General features: G+C 39.3%; 1 protein-coding gene across 1 annotated transcript in view; it reads left to right on the top strand.

Annotated features, from left to right (window-relative positions):
- The window catches only part of LOC148000171 (amphiphysin-like), a 143308-nt gene that overhangs the window by 2322 nt on the left and 117603 nt on the right, over window positions 1-23383 (top strand). The window contains exon 2 of the mRNA XM_087591861.1: window positions 8343-8423. Within this exon, the coding sequence (XP_087447987.1) occupies window positions 8343-8423 (81 nt within the window). The remainder of the gene's footprint in view (window positions 1-8342; window positions 8424-23383) is intronic.

The raw sequence follows: 23383 nt of genomic DNA, 5'->3' as shown, positions 1-23383 counted from the left end.
AACCCCCAGAGGCACACCCAGAACTATTTCCCAAATGATTCTGGATTTTGTCAGGTTGACAGTAAATCATGCCACTAGGTGATAAGATTTGAATGTGTTTTGCTTCTTTGAGTTCATCCTGATGTTACAGGAATGAGACTTAAGTGTTCTCAATGTTCTGACTGATCAGATGTTACTTATTGTAAGTTACAGTTTTAGCAGAAATGCAAGAATTGGAAGAAAAAGAACTAATGCTTTCAAAAGCAAGTTTATGTAACTTTTCACAGAAGATGAAGTATTCCTTTCCATTTCCTCCCATGAGGTGTGGAGTGAGTGTACCTGGTGTCTCTGAGCCACCATCACAGGAGAATACAGTCTCAGTCGTTTTGTTTCAGAAATCTGGCCAAGCCCTTAAGTTTTCTCTTTTGAGTTCTATTACCTATCCTCTGTTCTTAACAACAACCTAGTGTGCAGTTTGATTTCCCCATGAACATAGAAGAAGAGCAACTGAAATTTGTTCTTCGTTGTGATTTGCTGTGCTTGAGACCTCCAAGGTGTTAAAACAAAAGGTTCTAATGCAAGAAGTACATGCTGAGAGGAGCCTGATATAGCTGTCTCCTGAGAGGCGCAGCCAGAGCGTGACAAATACAGAGGCCAATACTTAAGGCCAACCATTGAACTGAGCATGGGGTCCCCATTGGAGGACTTAGAGAAAGGATTGAAGGAGCTGAAGGGGTTGGCAACCCCACAAAAACACCAATACCAACCCGAGTTCCCAGGGACTAAACCACCATCCAAAGAGTACACATGGACTGACCCACGACTCCAGCTGCATATGTAGCAGAGGATGGCCTTATTGGGCACCAATGGCAGGTGGGTCCCTTGTAGCAGAAGTGGTGGTCTTACCTCTGCTCTTGGTGTGTCAGCATTCTTGGAGACCAGCTTTCTCTGGGTGGGATCTGGGTACAGAGAGCTATGTCACAGGGTCAGCTCTGGGCACAGGTGAAAATCGGAAGGATCCTGTCCCAGATTGCTCCTGGGTTCCTGTGTCCAGAGGGCTCCAGGCAGGTTCCTCTTGGGCCAAAACTGTGAGCAGAAGGGGTGCTCTCACCTGTGCTCTCAGAATTATCAGCACTTCTGAGAATCTAGCTTTCTCCCAGCAGACCTGGGAACAGAGAGCTGTGGCAAAGGGTCAGCCCCAGGCACAGGCTCTGTAACTCTTTCATATTGGAATTTAAAGTAAAGTTATTAAATCAATAAGAGGTTCTACCTTTGTTAAATATTTTCAGAGTCTAGCTGGTAAGTTTGCTTGTATTCTTTAACTTTCCTGGAATTGCAGAAAGACAAAAACAAAAACAATTAAGCAGACAGACAGACAGACAGGTTCTAATTCATATGTTGCTCCCTCATAGCCTATAATGTATTTGCATATATATATATGTAAAATCTTAAAATATAGAAAGAGATAGAGGAGAGGAAGAGAGTGGAATATTTGATGAGGAGGGAGGATGGGGTGTGGAAAGGCATCTGAAGAAGAGGGTACAAAAGGGGAACAGTGTTAGTGGGGAGCAGAACCGTGAATATATAATTTGTTCAAAACTATCATGGTGGCATTTGACACATTGCATGCTAATTAAGGCATTCTTTCCAGAGTTGGTGTTTAGCCCATTTTTTATAAACAAAGAAACAGACTTTGAAGAGTTAAAGTCCTTTTGTGGGCAATTCATCCCTCAAAAGTGGAGTTGAGTTTTGTGTGAGTTTTACTTACCTTCTTTTTACTGAACCCAGAAAGTCTCTTAAAATTTAAATAGCGGTTCCTCTCATGATGGAAACCATGATTGTTTTCCTAGCATAAAAACATAGTATAATAGCTGTGGTCCTAAGACCTTCCCCAGATTCTTGCACTCTACTTATAGATGTAAAACCTAAAACCCTTTGTAGAGAGAGAGGGGTCCTGGTCAGTATCCATTCTTCGGTGAAGATAGTTGCCCTGCCTTTTTGTCTTCATTATAGGGCTGATGAGTAGGTTTCCTTCTTCTTGTACGTCAATCTGTCTTCATCAAGGAAGTATTGTTTAGGATTCTGTCTGTTAGGGTGTCAACAATTCTAGCGACTAGTATTTCTGAGCACTGCTGGGCAGTCATTGAATAAACGTTTCCATGTGTTTCAGTAGCAGATCTTTGGATGTCCACTCTCAGTGGTACTGTGCCTAATTGCAGGTAAAAAGAATTCAGTGGAAAAATGAAGAGCCTCATTCACTGAGCCTGATAGCAGGTCTGGGATGCGAATTGTGCAACTGGAACCAGTATACTCTTTGCCAGTTTGTTATGCTGCCTCATGTCATACAGCCCTCCCATGGGAGACATTGGCTGCTTCTTGAAAACATAAAATAAAACAAGAAACAAACAAGGCTGCTGGTGAGGGAAGACTTGTCCATCTCGCAGCCTCAGGAGATAACTGTCAAGCTTTCACTGTAGACTGGCGTACACTGCACCCTAGTATTGATTGTTAGAAGTATCAAGTTTTTTAAGAAAGTAGTTCTGAGCAAAGAATCAGTCCAGGGTATGTTGGTTTGATTGAGCCCCCCATGGGCTCAGGCTTCTGAAAACCTGGGTTGTGTTTAGAGAATAGAACCTTATTCTACTTCTAATTTGTCTCTGTGCTTCACGTCTGTGGCTGAGGATGTGACCTCTCAGCTTCCTGCTCTGGCCATTGTCCCTGTTGGTTGCCATGCCTTTCTACCATGATGGACTCTAACATTCTGGAACTGTAATCCAAAATAAACTCTTCCTTCTAGGTTGTTTTGGTCACGGTATTTTATTTTAGAAACAGAAAAATAACAGACACAGGAGAGGATAATTTCACAATCTAGTCATCTTTTCAAGATCATTGTGAATAGAAGAGTGTAAAATTATGAACTTGATACCTGATTAGAAACCCATCAATAAAAAGCCAAATTGCCTGGTGTTTACTCTGATTACATATGATTTTTCAGTCATTTACCTTAGCCATCTCAATGATAGAAAATATTCCTATAATACTACATCCTTTTTATTTTGGTCAAGGTAGAAAATGTGATGAGACAGTGTCTCATTACACAAACAAAAATAATTTAACATTATAGCTCTCCCATGGACATTCAGAGTCTGGACAGAGAACGCACGAATCAACAGGACATGAAATTTGTCTAGTTGTCACCTTCCTTCACCATATATACACTCTAATAAAATGTCCAGGGGTCAATACATCCCAGTTCTTTTAAAAATACATAACCCTGGCCTCAGTGTCAAGCTTGGCCTGGGCACCTGTCCTTGACACCCCACATCCCCTTCCTTCTGCAGCTTTTGCGGTCTGCACTATTTGCCCTTATCAGCTTCTCCGCTTCTGACTCACAAGACTGGTGGTGCTCCTGCGGCTCAGACATCAGCATGGCTGGACCCCACTTTGATCTTTTCCTTTAATTAACTTAAGCCATTTCCATGGTAAAATGAAGATTGCAATTTTTTTCCCTCTGACTTCAAATGTCATTTTTTTTAAGGTGCCAACTTACTGCCCCGTTTCTAATTTAAAACATTAAACAGAACTGTTGTTTCCCACCCACAGCTGCATTCAGTAGTGAATTTGCCTTCCACTTTGCGAACATAAAACTTGATTAGAATTTGCCTTTATATCATGAGGAAAGTGTGGAAACCACAGTTCTAAATCCTTAGGTAATGTGCTTGGTCACATTATGCGGGAGTAATTTCCCTAGCAAAGAATATAAGTATCATCCTTCTGGGAGAGGGCTTGCAACTCAGTCTCATGAGATCACTGTTGGAGGGGAAAAAGAGAGGGCTTACCACAAAACACTCCAAGTTGTCCTGTTCTTGCTTTGCCTCTCCCTTTGATTCTTAATTTGATTTTTTTTTTTTTAAATTGGAACAGGCTCAGCGAGCCTGGGGGAAATAATGCAGTTCTGGGGAGAATGAAGAATCACTGAGGGACAGTATATGTTGGACTTTGTATCTATGATTTGTCATTTAAAAAACAAGAACAAATTTAACAATGAAAATGCCTTTGTTTTCAAATAGGAAAGTATCAATATGGATGAAATTAAATCCCTAAACGCAAATACAACCTATGATATGACCAACAGCCAAACGATAGTATTATCCACAGTGAGCTGAGCCCATCCATACAAATTACTAATTAAGGAAATTCCTAACAGACTTGCTGTAGGCCTTTTTATCGACATATTTTTTTCAGTTATCATTCTGTCTTCCCAAATATGTGTAGGTTTGTGTCAAGTCATTGACAAGATCCAGCCAGGACAGAAATTGATCCAAACTCTAACAAATTATAATGAAAATCGTGAATTAGTCCTTGTATTTTTCTTGATTGACTTGATGACACACGGGCATTAAGAAGGTTGTGGAGAATATGGACTACTAAGGAGACCTGATCTTTGGATGATAAGATAAATATAACATGGAAGAGAAATTCAATGGATAGATGTTTGATACTTTCAAAACAGGGGTGTAGATAGGACCAGAGTTCTCTCTTAGATAATAATCTCCTCATACAAACTTTGTGCCTTCTCACTGTTCAATTTTCTTCACTACAAACTTGGTAGTGTATGCCATAAGGTTGTCATGAGAATCACATGAATAAACCCATTTCAGTCCTTGAAAAAGAACCTGAGACACAGTAAAGCTCAATCAAATGAGTAGTTATTACAGAAATAACTAGAAGCCTATAACGGCACTTTTGTTACTATGGTAAATGGGAAGAAGTTAAGTGGTCACAATCCCACTTGAACTAGGAAAGATTCATGGAGGATTTAGGAAGCATCATGATTGTATGATAGAAGAGAGAATTTTCTAGGTTGAAAGTGTCAGGAAATGCCAGGATAGGGATGAAGTGTTCACTAAAGAAAGGTTGGAGATACAAAAATTCAGCTATACCTTAAGTTATAGGTTGCACATGTCCCCATTCCTTACCCTGAACCTATCTTCAATTGATAATTACCTGCCAATGAAAATTTAATTCTTCCCAAGGGAGTCTTACTGGGGAAAAGTACTTTTTAGGGTAGATAGAGTTCCCAGCAGTAGATTGGCAACGGAGAATGAACTTAGTGGCATCTTTAGAGCTTCCTTGTCTCACAATTTTGTATCAGGGCTTAATTTTTTATATTTTCAATTTTTAATATATTAAAATATGTATGCAATTTGTGCATATATTAGGATGTCCAGTTTTGTGTTTTTATGAGGTCCCTGAGTGTGGAAATGAGTGAGTTTCTCCATTTCTATCCATTTTTTGCTCTTTTTTCTTGTGCTGTTTTTCTTTCTTCTGTAATGTCCTAGTCTGATGTGACAGTTCTTTATTTTATTTTAGTTTAGTGTTATTTCTTAGAAACCTTTTGGTTTTTTTAATGAGAGACAGAAAGGGGGAAGATCTGGATAGGAGGTGAATAGGGGAGGAACTGGGAGAGATTGAAGAGAAAGAATAATCAGAATATATTATATGAGAAAAAATCTTTTTTCAATAAAAGGGAAAAATTGCAAGCCTTTAATAACTGTTCTAAGGTCATAGGTAGAGTGGGTCTCTATGTTGTGGCATTACAACGTGACAGCCTATATAACGAACTTTTCTTCTTTTATCCATAGTATCAGAGGCCATGTCAACTTTGCCACATATCACAAAAGTTTCAGATTTGGTTCATGATGAATTAGGAATCCATAGTGGAGCTCTATGAGAGACCTTGAAAGAAAGGCAAATAATTCAATACCTGCTATGACAACCTCTCTTGGGTGCCCATTAAATCTGAAAGCCAGTCAAGCTTTCCCTTGATATTTCAGAATCGGTATTCTAAGTCTCCATTGTACAATGTCAAAGCCCTGAGGTACTGCTATCTTTGTGGGAAAGGCACCAGAGTGAATGGGTTATGCTACTTACAAAGGAAGTGATTTTGCACAAAGATCCATTTTTTGTTTATTCATCTTTAGTTCAGGGATGAGTAGGCTGTTTTAAGGGTCAATTGAAAGAGAATGCGCCAAATTCTCAATGTGGCCACTGGAGTGAAAAATGTTCTTGGAAAGGTTAGCTTCCTCACCCCTCCTCCCTTCCTCGATGCCCTCTGTGGAGACAAAGGCAAAGGCAGCCAGCACTGGAGGACCAGTGCAACTCAGCGTTGTATATGCTGTATCATTCTCAATGACACTGTCAGGTTGGAAACTCTTTTTACATGTAGAAACTGTCTCATGGTTGTTCTCTGATCTCATCTCACTTATAACATGTCATTCTTCAGACAGGAAATACGAGGAACCAGGTCTGAAATTTCAGTGAAGAGCCTCAAGCAGGAGTCCATGCATGATCTTCTGACTTTTACAGTCATACAGTCCATAAGACACATTTCTTTGAACCCAGTGGCCTTAATATATTTTGTCCATGAAAATAATATTAGATTTAATGAATGGGTCTTACCTGCTTCCTCTGAGAAGGAAAAGACCACACTGGTGGTGATATAGACACTGGACTTTAGAAACTTCGTAGAAGTTTCCAAGACGCCACTTACCCAGCTGTGTGATCCTAATTCTTCAGGTGTTACATAGTTAAAATAGGTGCCACACAAGGCTGTCATGAGGAAGAGGGTAAAGGTAATTGGTCGTCTGTGATATTACGCTTGTAGTGGGTGTATAATACATTTGTAGTATTCTTTTCTTATGCGCAGGACAGAAGTTTCTATTCGCTCCTCTAGAAGGTTGTAGAGCTCAGAATGTGGCAGCTCCTCTTGTTCAGAAGAGAATGGTAGCACTCCTCACCTCACGTTGTTGTCAGCAGATGAGGAGTTAAAGGTGTCTCAGCCGGTCCTATGATATAGAGTATCTGAAGGGGAGCTAGATGTGTGGACTTTGAGATCTAGGGGAATGCTGTGTGGTCCATGACAGTTGCCTTCTCTCATCATCGTTAGACTTTGTGTATTTGTATACATGTGTATGTTTGGGTAGTTAAAGGTAATTTGGTAGACTTTTCTTTAAAACATTTTTTTAATGAAAAGCAAAAATGAGTAAAGCATCAGTAAATACCAAAATCTCCTTCCTTAAAATTGTGAGGCTTAGAAAGAAAACAAGGGAGAAGACAAGAACCTGGGGCTCACTTGGTTATTCAAGTTTGCCATTGTTGCAAGTGTGGCCTTTGTTGCTTCTCTTTATCTCTGAAACAATAATAATAATAATAACGAAAATGTAGTAAGATTCTGAATTGGAACTGAGCTCCCCACAGGCATTAATTCTGTGTGTCTTGATGAATGTGGATCTCTGTAGTAGAGCTCTTTTTAAAAAAAAATAACATTTGATAATGCCACAGGATGTGACAAGGTGAATTTCTAGGAGGCAGTGTTTATAGTTTCCCCGTCCTTGAGCAAGTCAGAGTTTAAAAAATGAGCTAGAAGACCACTCAACATCAACTACCAAACTCTACTGTAGCACACAGCTCTGTCTGCTTCATCTTCAGATGGCTTCTTTTTTGTCTTTAAAAAAATGCTTCCCTTGGCATCATGTACTGTGCTCCAGACATAATATTTCTTCTTGTGAATTTGCTTAGACTCCCTTGAGGCCTGGAACGAATGCTGCTACATTTCCGTACATTGCAGTCTCTAATAGCAGATGAAAAACCACCTCTATAGGTTCTTCTCTGAAGCCCTGAGCTCTACAAAATATTGTCACAACACTATAATATCCTTGTATTGCTTATAATACCCCATCTCCTAATTGTTTTTGTAGAATTCTCCTAGACTGCCAGATGTTTGTAGGATAAGCACTGCCTCCTGATTCATTTGTTTTTTATTTCTGGGTAGCCAATCATTACCGTGGGCTTGTACAATATTTCTATACCCATGGCACTTGGAATGGTTATTCAATTGAAGGTAGTATCCATCCAAATATGGTCAAGAGAATTGAATATCATCCCTAGATGCATACTTTAGCCCTATAGCCTTGCTTCACTGAATAGCACATAGCTGGTTACCCATGATTCATCATGCATTTTGGTAGCTTCTGGGGACAAAATGACAAGTAAAGCTTAACTTAAGTTTTAATGTTATGTACAGCCTCCTAAGGGAATGCATATGTAAGCAAGCAGATGCCATGCTGCATGAACCCTGCTTAAAACTCACACAGCCTGTGGGTGATGGATCTGTGACTAAAATTTAAGTCTATTTAGCTCCAAAGTTAGCAAGTACACTCCCACAACAGAAAAGGTAGCAGTGCCGAGAACAAGTTCTGCTCAGAACCCTCAAGAAAGACGGTAGTCTCCACTGAGCAAGCATGTGGTCCTGTTCCACAATAATTGTTAAATCGGAGCATTTTGTTTCATTCACAAACTAGGTCCTCCAGAAGCTGGGAAAGGCAGATGAAACAAAAGATGAACAGTTTGAAGAATATGTTCAGAACTTCAAGCGGCAAGAGGTGAGTACCACTTTTTAGTTTCTGCAGTAGGAAGAACTTTGTTTTCATATATGGTGTGGTTTGGATGATTCCCAAAGCTCCTCTGTTGGAAATTAATCCCCACTTAAGGAGGTCCCTATTTAATCTACTACTACAGTATTTAGCGGCAAGGCCTGTCAGAAGTGGTTAGGATTATAAAAGCCATTTGGGAAGCTTTAGAAGAAGAAGGATAGAAAGCAGAGAGATACTACATGCTTTCTGACCTGTGATGACTCTTTCTGACTCTGAGCTGCTTCAGATCTCTGCGAATACGACTGTCATTACCCAAGAACTATGAGCTAAAATAAACCCCAAGTCTTTATACTGTCCTTAGTCTGTGATCCTGTGTCTCTGGTAATACAAAGGTGACTAACCCAATGTGAAGATGATACTTGATATTTCTATATTCTGCAGAAGACAAGAAGATGGGCAGGGGTTGCAAGCAGTAAGTTTAGAGCATAGTTTCAGGATATTAAGCACCCTGGACCTTTGCGTTGCAAATGAATAAGCTGAAGGATACTCCATGGAACTCCTTGGAACTCCATGTGCTAAAGAATCCTAGAGAGTTAATTAAGCATGTCTATCAAATGATCTCAGTCAATACATGCTTCAAGACCATACACTCTTGGGTTGGGGAGATAGATCAATCAGTAAAGTGCTTACCTCAGAAGCAAGTGGGTGTGAGTCTGATTCTTATCATACATTATCAATTGTAGGACATGATGGTACACACGTGTATTCCCAGGGCTAGGGAGATAGAAACATACAGTTTCTCAAGGAGTCTTTGAGAGTACTATTGGCTTTATTTTGAAACTATTTTTTCATAAAAATATAATATATTTTTTGCATTTTTTCTTAGTGTTACCTATTAGAATCAGAACGGCTTTTTTGCAGTTTAGACAACTGAATGGAGACAGTGGGTGCCTTGTTCTTTTATGTGTTTTAGAGGCAGAGAAAGACGGAAAGGAGGATGTGAAGCCGATAGAGGGATTCATTGAGTTTTCATGAGAACTAAATTTGGGGTCTGAAAATTTTGCTTTACAGAGAATGAGTTCTCTTTTACCTTTAAAATTTGTTGGGTATTGCAATGGTTAATCTTAACTGTCAACTTGATTGGACTGGCAAGCACCTAGATTAGTAGAACAAGCCTCTGTTTTCCTAAGAGATTATGCAGGAAAGAAGCTTCATGGATGTGAGGGAAACCAGCAAATTGATAGGGACCCTAGAGAGAACAAAGGGAGATATAAGCCTTTATCTAATGTTCAGACACTCTTCTGTGGTTTCTGGTCTCCATGAGGTGGGAAATTTAGTTTCTCCACCTGTCATTCTCCCTCAACATACCATAGAAACATTGAAGTCAGCCAGCCATGTACTTAACCTTTGAAACAGTGAGCCCAAATAAATACTTACTTAAAAACTTTTTCCTTCTCAAATATTTCGTCACAATGGTTAGAAATAATCTGACTAACAGAGCAAACAATTCACTTATGTTGCATATGCTGGAAAAGGTGTGATGTTTATGTGCAAATACTAACTTAGTAAGAATGACCTACCAAGACAATGGTCACCTCTACAGAGTGTAGAATAATTAATGTTATATCATGGTGACTCACTGCTTGAAACAGAATCCAAGGTCATTATCTAGCCTAGACAATCTAGAGTTCATGGTTTCCCAAAAAATATGTTTTTTAATTATCAATGATATGATTGATAGTATACCACAAATCGAATCAAAATTTTAGATGTTTCAAAATTCTACTTTTGTGAAATAAGCATTCTTGCTGGTAATATCCTTACTAGTCTATGTTGGAATATAGGTGGCATGAGGTCTCTCCTTGAACTCTGGTTTGAAGCTTAGATTTAGTTTATTCCAACTACAAACTTTAAAAAAAAAAATCTCAAATGTCTTTTCCTAGAACGTAGTTTATGTGAGACTGGTTTTATGTGAAGGATTTGTTTGCATGGCCCTATTAGTCTGTTTGATTTCCAACTATAGTTTTGTGACCCAGATTTCAACCTGATTAATTAACATGAAGAGGAAAGGAGAAATGAGGATAGAACAGCAAATAGAATCAGTGATGTCTCCTATGAAGGATTCAGAATTTTCCTTGATGAGAACTAATCCACGGGAAGCAACAAAATCTGATGTTCATTCCTCCTTGCCTGAAGTGCCCCTTCTCCCCTGCCACCTTTTCTGATTTTTCTCTTTTATTAGAGTTTCTAATAAGTGGCAGAATTGGTATGGGCACCAATTATTTTCAGTTCACCTGGCTTCCTGCTGACAGATCCCTTAATAAGTGCAGAAAATGTTCTGGAAGGAGGGAGCTTGACCTTTCTGTTTCCTGCCTGACAAATGCACTCTTCCTGCTAAGAAGCTCTCACCTTTGGCAAATTGGCTGGCTATAATGAAAGGCCGGGTGGCTTGGCTGGACCCAGAGCTACAACTATCAGATCACATCTTGATGATGGGGATGTGAGCATATTCGTCCAGGCCAGGTCCAACGGCAGTGTTGGAAGAGAGATCTGTGATTCATGAGTATCCATCTCCTCTGAGAAGGGCCACAGTAGGAGTACTTCCTGCTTCCTTCTCAGCGCTCTTCAGGGTGCCAATTTTGGTGAAATGCTTAGGATCAGATGTGTTTCACCACCTCAAGATGTTTAAATTGGGGAATATTTGTATAGATTTTATTTGATGGACAGAATTTATCTGAACAAAATCTGAACTACTTCTGAACTCAAAACTTTAAAAAAGGTTCCATTTTAGTGTCTCTCAGACTTTAGTTCTTCTGATTAGAGATAGTCAACCTGTGGACACCAAGAAGAAGAATTTCTGGGACCTTATGTTCTTTTCTGCTGAGGTTGCAAACCCAGGGCCTCTCTGTAAGCTCCTAGTTTTCCTGAGCTCCAGATTCTGCTTTGCCACTTTTCTCTAAGAGACTTGAAGTCTTGCTCAGAAGTAGAACACATACTTGCTGATACTTGACTGTATTCCCAGAGGAATTCTGAGATGAAAGTGATGTTTATTATGTGTATCAGTGAAGACACTTTTACAACATAGTCAAAGAACTTGGAAGGTGTGTATCAGTGATTCAAAAGAAAAAATTAGAAAATTCATTTTGAAAGGCACATGAATAAAAAGTACATTGCCCTGTGCACTGACATATGAATGTAAACTTACTGTTTTATTATGGTAAGATACACTAGTACATTCCTTTGGAACACTGTCCCAACAAAAAACAGTCATACTGTGAATATGTTGGTTCATTCATATTTCATTAATGTAATATGTTCATTTAATATGAACCGTGACCTTTTCTTTCTGAGCTAGCCACTACTTTGAGTAAATGTGTGTCCATCAGGTCTGCTCTGCATAATGATCTGGTTCTAAATCTTAGCCTAGTCAGTCCCAGTCTGACACAAATCCTCCTGTCTGGAGGATTATTTGTTGAATTGTATGCTTACCGGAGCAGTGTCTTCAGAATTTAGCATATTCAGAACCATCAAGAAGGCCTTAGCACAACAGTATAGATCCCTGAGATAAATCCTAGGGGATAGCCTTCATTTCTGATATGCCCCTAAGTAACATCAATGATATTCATCCAGGGACAGTACAAGCAGGACCTGTACATTGACAAAACTGATATATTCATACAGTGTTTTCTGCTGCTTTCTCTGGTTAGTACTTTAGCCTTCTAACATTTATGGACAGTGGCTAGTTTTAGCATCATGACATATGGAAAGGGTTTGCTGGTCATGCTTTGCATTATCTTTCCAAAATCAAACAGTGGAAAGGACTTGTCTGTAATGTGCATGATGCCAAGTTCAGTGATAGAGCTCCCAAGGCCATGCAGTTGTCATGCCAACAGAAGTTGGGCATCTGCTAAACTACAGATGCACTAGTGCTTTCATTTTAGTGACAATTAATTTAATGAATGGTTTTTTAGGTCCTATGGTTTAGAAAGGGAAATTTTAGTCAGCACTATCACTCTAAATTTAGGCTATTGGAGTAATATTAAAAGCATTTGGGGAATCAGATACATTATTAAACTATCTTTAGATGGAGGGAAACATATTCTCTGCAAGGAGTTGGAACCTTGCTGGAAGGGAAACTTAGTAGACTGAATGAATACACTAGAACCTTCTTGTGAATGACATAATCACAGATTGCTAATCTAGTTTTTATATCAAGAAATTAGAAGTGCTAAATAAGCCTTAAGCAAGGAAGACTAAGAACATAAAAAGGATAAGAAGAGAAATCAATAATTCTCAGAGTCAGAAAGCAGTGAAATGGTACATGAAACAAAACAAAGCCGGGTCTTGGAAACACGAATCAATAGAATTGATAAATCTCTCAGCAAGAGTTACAACAAATAGACACAAATCACCAGTCTGAGAGAGAAAGATTCTCATTTTAGAACTGGTAGTCAGTTAAAATACAGTAAGCGAATACTGCAACACAGTGGGCCAATTTCCTCACAGCCACTAAGACAGGATCAGCAACACAAATGTAAACATTAGAGAAAGTGAATTTGTGATTTAATGTTTGATAAAGAAACTTCTAACTCCATGTTGTTTAGGAGAGGAAGATTCTTACAGGAGAATTGACATCAAACTTACAAACTCTTGTAGAAAACAAGAGGAAATGCTTCAGTAGTACCTCCTTTGACAGTTGTTACCCAGTAATCTTTATGTAAATATTTCTTTGTGCAACTTTATTTTTGTAACAGTTCTTCTGATACTAGTGCACAGTAGTACCTCATGCTTAGGTATTGTGGGATGCTCATACACTGTCCCTTCTCCTCCTTTCCACTCCCAAGAAATGTTGGCCGTGAACCCCTGGCTACTCAGCTCACCAGCTGAGAGTTCCCTGTTTATAGTACAGTGTCTTCATTAACTTCCTCTAATGCTTACTCTTGATTCTCTTCACTCCTGCTAATGCTGGCTTTGCAATGGAGGAATATCTTGGTTATTAACTAGAAACTGATTCAGTTTTATAATGAAGATTATAAAAAGGTCCTGTGGTTCAAAGTTTACCCATGGCTACATTATATTGAGTGTAAAAGCTTTATTATATACCCAATTATGCTGAATTGTAATTATTATTATTGTCTTAAAAAGTTCACAGTTAATATGGTAAGAGCCAAGCATGAAAGCCGTGAGTCCCTTCTTCACACACTTGTGGAATCCGATTAGGTGAACATCATGACTTTGGTGACAGGGCCTTTAACTATGTTAACCACTGTGATTGAGGTAGTTGGCTTTTGAACTTTAAGGGTTAGATGAATTATTGAAAATGCAAAGTTTGTATTAAGCCTCAGCAGAGGTTCTCAACCTTCCTGAGGCTCTGACTCTAACACAGTTCCTCATGTTGTGGTGACCCTCAACCATACCATTATTTTTGTTGCTACTTCATAACTGTAATTTTGTTGCTGTTATGAATCATAAGGGAAATATTTTTGGTGGTAGATGTTTGCTGAAGTGGACAAAACCCACAGGTTGAGAACTGCTGCCTTACACAATGAAACATTGTTCTTGGTCTTTAAGACTGAGATTCCTACTTGAGATGTCTTTTATGTCTACAATATAGTGACCCTAAAGTCCCAAAATGCTCATTTATAACCAGTCATCCACCTAAGTTTCTAGAAGGAAATTCCTCAGAGAAGTGAAGCAGCAAATTCTACAGCGTGCTTGAGTTGACTGTGATTACCCTGTTCCATCATGACCCGTAAGAGAAATCAAGAGTAGCACCCAACTGCTGGGATGAGGGCTCTCTCAAGTCAGTTGAGCTGTTGTACAAATTACAGGTTTATTATTTATAGAACATGCTTTGTTCTGTTCTCTACTTGGAGTATATTACTGTAGTGAGGATTATTCCAGGTCATGTCGAGAAAAGAAATAATTTGTTTACAGTCATGGGATGTAGAAAAACAACAACTTAATGAAATTCATAGGCAAATGGATGGAACTAGAAAATGTCATCCTGAGTGAGGTAATCCAAAGAAAAAAACACACATGGCATGTACTCACTGATAAGTTGATATTAGCCCAAAAGCACGAATTACCCAAGATATAATCCACAGACCACAGGAAGCTCAAGAATAAGGACAGCCAAAGTGCAGATTTCAGTCCTTCTTAAAAGGTGGAATAAAAATATTCATAGGAGAAGATATAGAGACAAAGTTTGGAGCAGAGACTGAAGGAATGACCATTCAGAGCCTGTCTCTCCTGGGGATCCAGCCCATATATATACAGCCACCAAACGCAGACAATATTGATGAAGACAGGAAGTGCATGCTGACAGGAGTCTGATATAGCTCTCTCCTGAGAGGCTCAGCCAAAGAATGACAAATACAGAAGCGAATGCTAGCAGCAAACCATTGGACTGAGAGTGGGGTCCCCATTGGAGGAGTTAGAGAAAGATTTGAAGGAGATGAAGGGGATTGCAACCTCATAAGAACAATACCAACCAACCAGAGCTCCCAAGGAATAAACCACTACCCAAAGTATATACATGGACAGACCCATGGCTTCAGCTGCATTTGTAGCAAAGAATGGCCTTGTTGGGCACCAATGGGAGAAGAATCCCTTGGTCCTGCCAAGACTGAACCCCCTGTGTAGGGGAATATCAGGGTGGGAAGGGGGGTGGTTGGGAAGGGGAATGCCCTCATAGAAGAAGGGGTAGGGGGATGGGATAGGGGACTTATGCATGAAAAACCAGGAAAGGGAATCCATTTGAAATGTAAATAAAAAATATCCAATGAAAAAAGAAAAGAAAATAGCTTAGTAGTATAAATATTGCATAGCAGGGCTCTGTCATACCACAGCTGTCAATAGATATGAAACAGCTTGCTTCCAAATCTGTGATGTTTACTTAGAATGCTACAAGGATGTAACAAAATGGCTGATGTTCAGGTTGCAACCTGTTGGTTGACAACCTCCAGCAACTCCCAGGTTTACACTGGATCAGGATTATGTCCCTGCCCACAATGCAATGGGCTGTTCAGTGTTTCAGTACTGACTTCTGGTGACATTTCAGCAAAAATGCATAAGAAAAGCTTCTTCAGAAAGTTGTGGCCAAAGAACATCTCCCACACAGAACGAGCAGTCCGTGGTTAGGGGAAACAAGAAACCATGGAAATGATGGCTTTTCATCTAAGGAAGGCTAGTAAGGGAAGACATGACATGTGGAGGAATATGTTCCATTTACTTTGTACTTTTTCAGAATCTTCTCTACCAGAAATTTCGCTACCTGAATATATTTTAAAACAGAAATTGTCTAACCTCTCTTCTCATGTTGGTCCCTTGACTTCCTTCTAAATGTGTGTCTGTCCATGTGACTTGGAACAAATCTTAATTGTTCGGTCTTGCCTTCATTTGGACTCTTGTTCAACACAGTTTATTTGTTGGAATTAGTTACATTCAGAACACTAAAATTGTCTTTGGCCAAACCCAGAGATTAAATTCCAGTTACCCTTCTTGTATTTGGTAGAACTCATCAGCCACCAGATGAGCAAAGCCTTTTCTCTTTACGGATCATGATAGAGAGACATTTGACTCCAGACACTCTGCTGTAATCAAGTGAGGAAAGGATGCTGGAGCAGTGAACAGGTTGTGGTCAGTATGTCTGCAGGGTCCCTTGGGGACTAGACCATTTGTCCTCAAGTTCTTTCTACATCCTCCAGTGCACCTGACTCCTTGTGACTGCCTACTCTCCTCTGGTCCTCCATGTCCACATGGAAGTCCCACTTGTTAAAACACCTCTTCCTAAGCTACTGTTGACCTGATGTTTCCCAGTCCTTTCAGAGTGTGCTCCACTGTTCACTTCATTAATATATTATTTTTCCACTCCTTTGCATGACAACTATTTATCTGTGTATTAATGTCTGTTAGATTGTCATACTTCTAAAGAAAGATTCCCAGTCTCGGTCACTTAAAGAAACTCTCTGTGGCTCCCATCTGATGCCAGGTATTTAATAAGTGCATCCCAGTTTTGACTTGCCTATTGAGCCTATGTTTCTTATTTTGCGCATTCACCATCAGTTTCTCTCTTTGCCGTCACTAACTGTTTTCTTCCTTCATTCTAACTTTTTCAGCAAAATACCCATAGGAGGTTGTCTACATGGTTTAGGCTCAGCTGACAACTCTGAGTCCCAAAAAAGATCTGCTGGTGCATACTATATTCCCTCTTCAAAGAGCCTTACATGTCATTATATATTTAATTAAGTCATTTTATCTATGCAACAAAAACGTTTCTCCTGTCACTGAGTTCTAGATCTGTTTTTCACTTTTTAGCATTAAAAACTGCATTGGGTAAGCAGTGGTCAATGCAAAGATAGATAATTTTTCCAAATGAGGAGAACAAGAGACTGAATGTTCATCCCTAAATCAGCTCTCTATTAAACATCCCCAACACCACCACGCAGGGGGCATGTGGAAGAGGAGATAGAAGGTAAGAAAGAGCTGGAGGATGGGGGTGTTGTGTGTAATTTTATAAACACACCTTTCTACCTCCTTGTCCTGTGCCTCAGCACCCACTCTGACCTCTCCTGGTTCCCCTTGCTCAAAGTAGATTGTAACCATCCCCCAACCCAGGAAGTCTGGGAGCTGCTATCTTCACTCTACCGGCCCTCTCAACTAGCTTGGCCAAACCACCAGCTATTACCTTCTTTATTGACACAATCAGGAGCCAATTAGGGAACCAGATTTTAGTATCAGCTCCTCCCCTAGATGGGGATATTGCTGTGAGATGGTTTGGGGCCATGGCATGGCTATTGCAGTCATGAGCTCACAGGAGCTGTGGTGGCCTGCACATGATAATGCTGGCCCAAATTCTAGCATAGATGGAAGAAGTGTTCTCCAGCCCCACTCCTTACACAGAAGCCATTGGCAGTTGTTTATTGGCTGGGCAATTGAAAATCCTTCGTGTGTGTGTGTGTGTGTGTGTGTGTGTGTGTGTGTGTGTGTGTGTGTATGTGTGTGTGTGTGTGTATGTGTGTGTGTGTGTGTGTGTGTGTGTGTGTGTTTGTTGTTGTTGTTGGTGGTGGTGGTGATAGTGGTAGTGGTTTTGTTTGTTTTTAGGATGTGACAACTGGTAGTTTTCTTATACTTACCCCCAACATATACAAATGCCACATGAATGTAATGACATCATTTTCTTTTGAACTTAGTAGATTATTAAAAAATTAAGTAAAAAGGAGATATGAAGTTCTGAGGGAAAAGTATTGGAGGTCATGGGACAAATTAGAAAGAGGAAATAAATGCCAGGTAGATATGATTGCATTTGATTCTATATGTGTGTATATACATGTATGTGCAGATAAGTAAAGTTCTCAATTTAAATAACATTATTAAGAAAAATATGCTTTATGTTTCTGTAGAAGCTCATTAATTTCTCTAAGAATAGTGTATTGCAAAGCATGTGTTTTCTAAATTGGTATTTCTGAGAGGATTGTGCATCTTTTTGCCTGAATTTATACTAGTTATTAAGGTGAAGACTGGTTGTCCTATTTTGTCCTGTAAGGGGATCAGCATCTGTCTGCATCTGGAAGGTTCCCATAGGATCCTTTACTTTAGTTTCAGCAGGAGCTCTATTGTCTTCAGTGTCAACTTGGTCCACAAAAGATTACAACATTTAGACATTACAACATCTCAAATCAGCTTTCAAGATTTTTTATAGATCATTTGATAGGTGATGTCATGTGAAGGTATAATTAGACCAGTATTGGGCAAGTATTTAAGCATTCATTTGGTATTTCTTTTTTCTGCCAGGAGCTAAACTAGGTCATTAGGAAGCTAAGTAAAAGACAGGTAAAATCACTTCTACTAAAGATCTTACATCTCACAACAAATCAAAATTTAATAAGTGGGTAGAATATATTGCCTTCTCAGAAAAGTCAACAGTATGGAAACATAGGTGAGTGAGGGACAAATTGAGTCTGTGTATGATGCTGGGAGACGTGAGGAAATCAGTTCTCAAGGTCTGCTTCTTAGCAGAGCTATAGTGCGCATCATAAGAGTCCAGCTGAGAAAGAAAGAAAAGAAAAATTATTGTTTAAGATGATGAATATAAGTGACAATGGAATCTTCTCAAAGCAAAATATGTTGCTTCATCATAAAGATGATCAGTCGATTGGCACCCAAGTGGGAGGAGAAGGAAGGATGGCATATACAAGTCCGGTAGTTGACTTGAGAAGAGCCGGACAGTTCTCAGGTAGTAGGTAGAGCATAACTTCCCTATAGGTAAACACCTCTCAGATCTGGACTCTCCAAGCTCAGTGAGAAAGCCAGAGATATTACTGAAAATGATATACTAAGTGTCATGGAACTCACTGTAACTTGCTATGATAGTCTTTGAACATTCGAGATGTATTCATTATACATAGTCATAGCAAAGAAAGTTGCTTGCTAAGTTCTGAGCAAAGATTTTCTCTGCAGGGGTGAATGGGCTTACCAGCGTGAGTTGGGCCCCTGGTCTGAAGGAGATAAAAGAGATATATTAGGAAGGCCTGGAAAGGCAGGAGGGCCATGAGTTCTCTAGGTAGGCCACAGCAGTTTGTTTTGTAACCTAGTATGTGTTTTATTTACAGACTCTTGATTTACAGTCCTTAAAAAATTTAACTCATCAAGGTTGTCAGTCATTTGGTTCCTATGAGAGAGCAGAGAGTGGATACATGTGAGTAGTTGACCTGCTTCATGTCCATGCCACAGTTGCCATCTATAATGCCAGATGACAAAAGAAGTTGGTCATACTTGTCAGATAACCTGAATATCTCTAGTCTCCTTACTCATATGTGTCTACCTTATTAGCAATGGATTACCCCCATCCCCCTTCTATCTTACAAAAATCAAAAGCTTTAAAATGAACTGTAATTTCTGTCAGTAGGACTACCAACATTTTTAACATTGCTGCTATGGTTTCTTGTGGTGCCTGTTCCCAGCTGAAGAGATGGTTCCTGGAAAGACTCTTCATGTTATGCTCTAAGACTTCTTTTGATACACCCTATTCTGTCATACCCCATTCTGTTACTTCTCTTCAATTATCTGTCACCTACCTGTATCGACCATGACAATGGAAGAGGATTTGTTTCTCATTCTTCAGTACCTAATAAAAGACTTATTATATCTATCTTTTCTTCTGAGACAAAATTTCATTACCTAATTGAGAAACTTCTCTCTAAATGACTCCTAACTCTGTCATGCTGGAATGGCATCAGAGAAATAGGCATCTTTCTCATGGATACCAAGGTAATGACCATCTGAGATGTTGTAAGTCTACATAAAGAAGCTCTAGTTTATTTCAGATTACAGCCATTTGACTGTTTTATGTGGACTGTGCCTTTTATGAGTCCATCTACAATTCCATTCTAAGTCCTGCCATTAGAGTAACAGTCATGTTGGTTAGAGTTCATGGACGTAGCTTCTGACATTATAAGAAGGCAAGTTTTCTGCCTCTGTGTTTAATTTCTCATTTCTAAAAGGGAAAACCTATCTATTAGTTTTCTAAAACTCTAAAACTCAACAGCCATCTTTTGGAGTTGTTGCAAAATAGCAGAGCCGTGATACTTGGGACAGTTCTGGTAATAAAGGAACAATTTAATAACATCGGACTTTATAATTATATTGCCATGTTTATGGCTTCTATTGAGAACTTTGTTGAGTCATGAATTGAAATTTGTTTCCCCCAAATCTATATGTTGATGTTAACCTTCAGGACCTAGGGATGCGCCTGTATTTTGGGATGTATTTTTATAGTTGTTGATTAGGTTACATGAGGTCATGTGGGTGAGTCCTAAACCAATATTACCAGTGGTATTAAGACAAGAGGCAGAGACTACAGGAGTACATGCATGTGGTAAGGATTCTCGAAGGCCAACTTTTTCTAAGCAAGTGAGAGACCAAACATGTAATAGCTTGGGATCTTTGCATCCTGATCTAGAGACTTGTGAGAAACTGCACTTCTGTTGGTTAGGGCCCCATGCTATGATAATTTTTAATAGAAATACTTAGAAAATAGCTCACAATGCAGCTTTTATAAGTGGCGGCACCAAGAACATTTCAGATATTCTGTTGTGACTGGAGTAATGACAGTCAAGTCACTTTCCTCCTCCTCATTAACACATTTCCTTACCTTGACACAGTAGTCGTTTTTATAGAGTTTTCAAGTCTGTTCAATTTAGTCATGAAAGGATGTGATAGGTAGAGCTGCCATTCATGTACTGCCATTAAGGTCACTGAGCAGGAAGTAAGGTGAACTACTACTGGGGTGGGGCTTCTGCTGAGTTTCCTTTAATTTCACCCACTCCTTTCCTGATCTATTCAATATTGTGCTCTAGATATTTAAGGAGTGATGAAAAGATATTTAAATGATGGCCTAGTACACCTTACAAGTCAAGTATCCCACTCTCTCTTCCCCAAACATGTGTGTGCATAGTAAAGCCAGGGTAATAACTTATAAACTCAATGGCCTAAGGGCAGCTGGTCACATTTTGCAGCTTATTGCAGTGGCAACTGTGAAGACTTCATGGTTAGCTTTTATGCAAGTTCTTAATACACATGGTTATAGACTCAAGTTAATTGGCCTAGCAGAAATTAATGGAAAAAATCATGCAAAAGATTCTTAATTACTTTTCTATCTTTTGCCTACAGGTTCAAAAAGTGTTTAATTTTACCTCTGACTTTATTTATTCTTTAAGTTCATGACTAGTGAAACTAGAAATTAGTCCAAAAATAGTAGATACAGTTACAAAAGAAATCTTCTTTGTTGTTTTCTGTTTCATGATCTTCCTTACATCCCCATAGATCAAGAACAATGATTTCCAATACCACTCACTCTGGCTTCTTGTCTGCCTTATATACTCTGCATTAATATTAGTATTTACCAAAAGAATATCTATACCATTAGAAAAATATTTATAAAAATATAACTGGGTTCTGTTTTTTCTTTAATGGCTTTCATTTATTTACATTTTAAATGTTATCTCATTTCCTAGTTTCCCGTCCAGAAACCTGCTATGCTACTCCCATCCCTGCTTCTAGATGGTGATCCCTCAACCACCCACCCATTCCATCCCACCTCCCCGCCCTGACATTCCCCTACACTGGAACATCAAGCCTTGACAGGATGAAGGGCATCTCCTCTCACTGATGCCCAACAAGGCCATCCTCTACTATATATGCGGATGGAGCCATAGGTCTGTTCCTGTGTTCTCTTGGGATGGTGGTTTAATGCCTGGGAGCTCTGTTGGGTCTGGTTGGCTGATATTGTTGTTCTTCTTATGGGGTTGCAAATGCCTTCAGTTCCTTTGGTCCTTTCTTTAAGTCCTCCACTGGGGACCCTGTTCTCAGTTCAATGGTTTGCTTCTAGCATCTGCGTCTGTATTTGTAAGGATCTTGCAGAGCCTCTCAGCTGACAGCTATATCAGACTCCTGTCAGCATGCACTTCTTGGCATCAGCAATATTGTCTGGGTTTAGTGGCTGTATGTATATGGGATAGATCCTCAGGTAGGGCAGTCTCTGGATGGCCATTCCTCCAGTCTTTGCTCCAAACTTTGTCCCCAGATCTCCTCCTATGAATATTTTGTTCCCTCTTTCAAATAAGGTCTGAAGCATCCATACTTTGGTCTTCCTTCTTCTTGAGCTTCATGTGGTTTGTGAATTGTATCTTGGGTATTCTGGGCTTTTGGGCTAATATCTGCTTATCAGTGAGTTGGGTTACCTCACTCAAAATGATATTTTCTAGTTCCATCCATTTGCTTAAGAATTTCATGAAGTCATTGTTTTTAATAGCTGAGTAGTATTCCATTGTGTAGATGTACCATATTTTCGGTATCCATTCCTCTTTTGAAGAACATCTGGGTTCTTTCTGACTTCTGCCTATTATAAATAAGGCCACTATGGACATAGTAGAGTATGTGTCCTGTAATGTTATGCTGGAACATATTTTGGGTACATGCCCAGGGGTGGTATATCTGGGTCCTCAGGTAGCACTATGTCCAATTTTCTGAGGAACCTCCAGACTGATTTCCAGAGTGTTTGTACCAGCTTGTAATCCCACTAACAATTGAGGAGTGTTCCTCTTTCTCCACATCCTTGCCAGCATCTGTGGTCACCTGAGGTTTGGATCTTAGCCATTCTGACTGATGTAAAGTGGAATCTCATAGTTGTTTTGATTTGCATTTCCCTAATGACTAAGGATGTTGAACATTTCTTTAGGTGCTTCTCATTCAAGATTCCTCAGTTAAGACTTCTTTGTTTAGCTCTGTACCCATTTTTTGTTAATAGGGTTATTTGATTCTCTGGAGTCTAACTTCTTGAGTTCTGTTTATATATTGGATATTAGCCCTCTATCAGATGTAGGATTGGTAAAGATCTTTTCCTAATCTGTTGGTTGTTGTTTTATCCTATTGACAGTGTCCTTTGCCTTACAGAAGTTTTGCAATTTTATGAGGTCCCATTTGTTGATTCCTGATCTTAGAGCCTAAGTAATTGGTGTTCTGTTCAGGAAATTTCCCCCAGTGCCCATGTGTTTGAGGCTCTTGCCCACTTTCTCTTCTGTTAGTTTCAGTGTATCTGGTTTTACGTGGAGATCCAAGATCACTTGGACTTGATTTTTGTATAAGACAATAACTGGTTCAATTTGCATTCTTATACATGCTGACCTCCAGTTGGACCACCAACACTTTTTAAAAATGATGTCTTTTTTCCACTGTATGGTTTTAGTTCCTTTGTCAAAGATCAAGTGACCATAGGTGTGTGGGTTTATTTCTGGGACTTCAATTCTATTCCATTGATCTACCTGTCTGTCTCTGTACTAATACCATGCAGTTTTTATCACTATTACTGTGCAATACAGCTTGAGGTTAGGGATGGAAATTTCCACATAAGTTCTTTTATTTTTGAGGATAGTTTTTGCTATCTTGAGCTTTTTGTTACTCCAAATGAA

Source organism: Rattus norvegicus, chromosome 17, assembly GCF_021556685.1.
Source record: "Rattus norvegicus strain SHRSP/BbbUtx chromosome 17, alternate assembly SHRSP_T2T, whole genome shotgun sequence".
Lineage (NCBI taxonomy): Eukaryota > Metazoa > Chordata > Mammalia > Rodentia > Muridae > Rattus > Rattus norvegicus.
The sequence above is the reverse complement of the archived record's forward strand: the minus strand, read 5'-3'. Positions and strand labels throughout refer to the sequence as shown.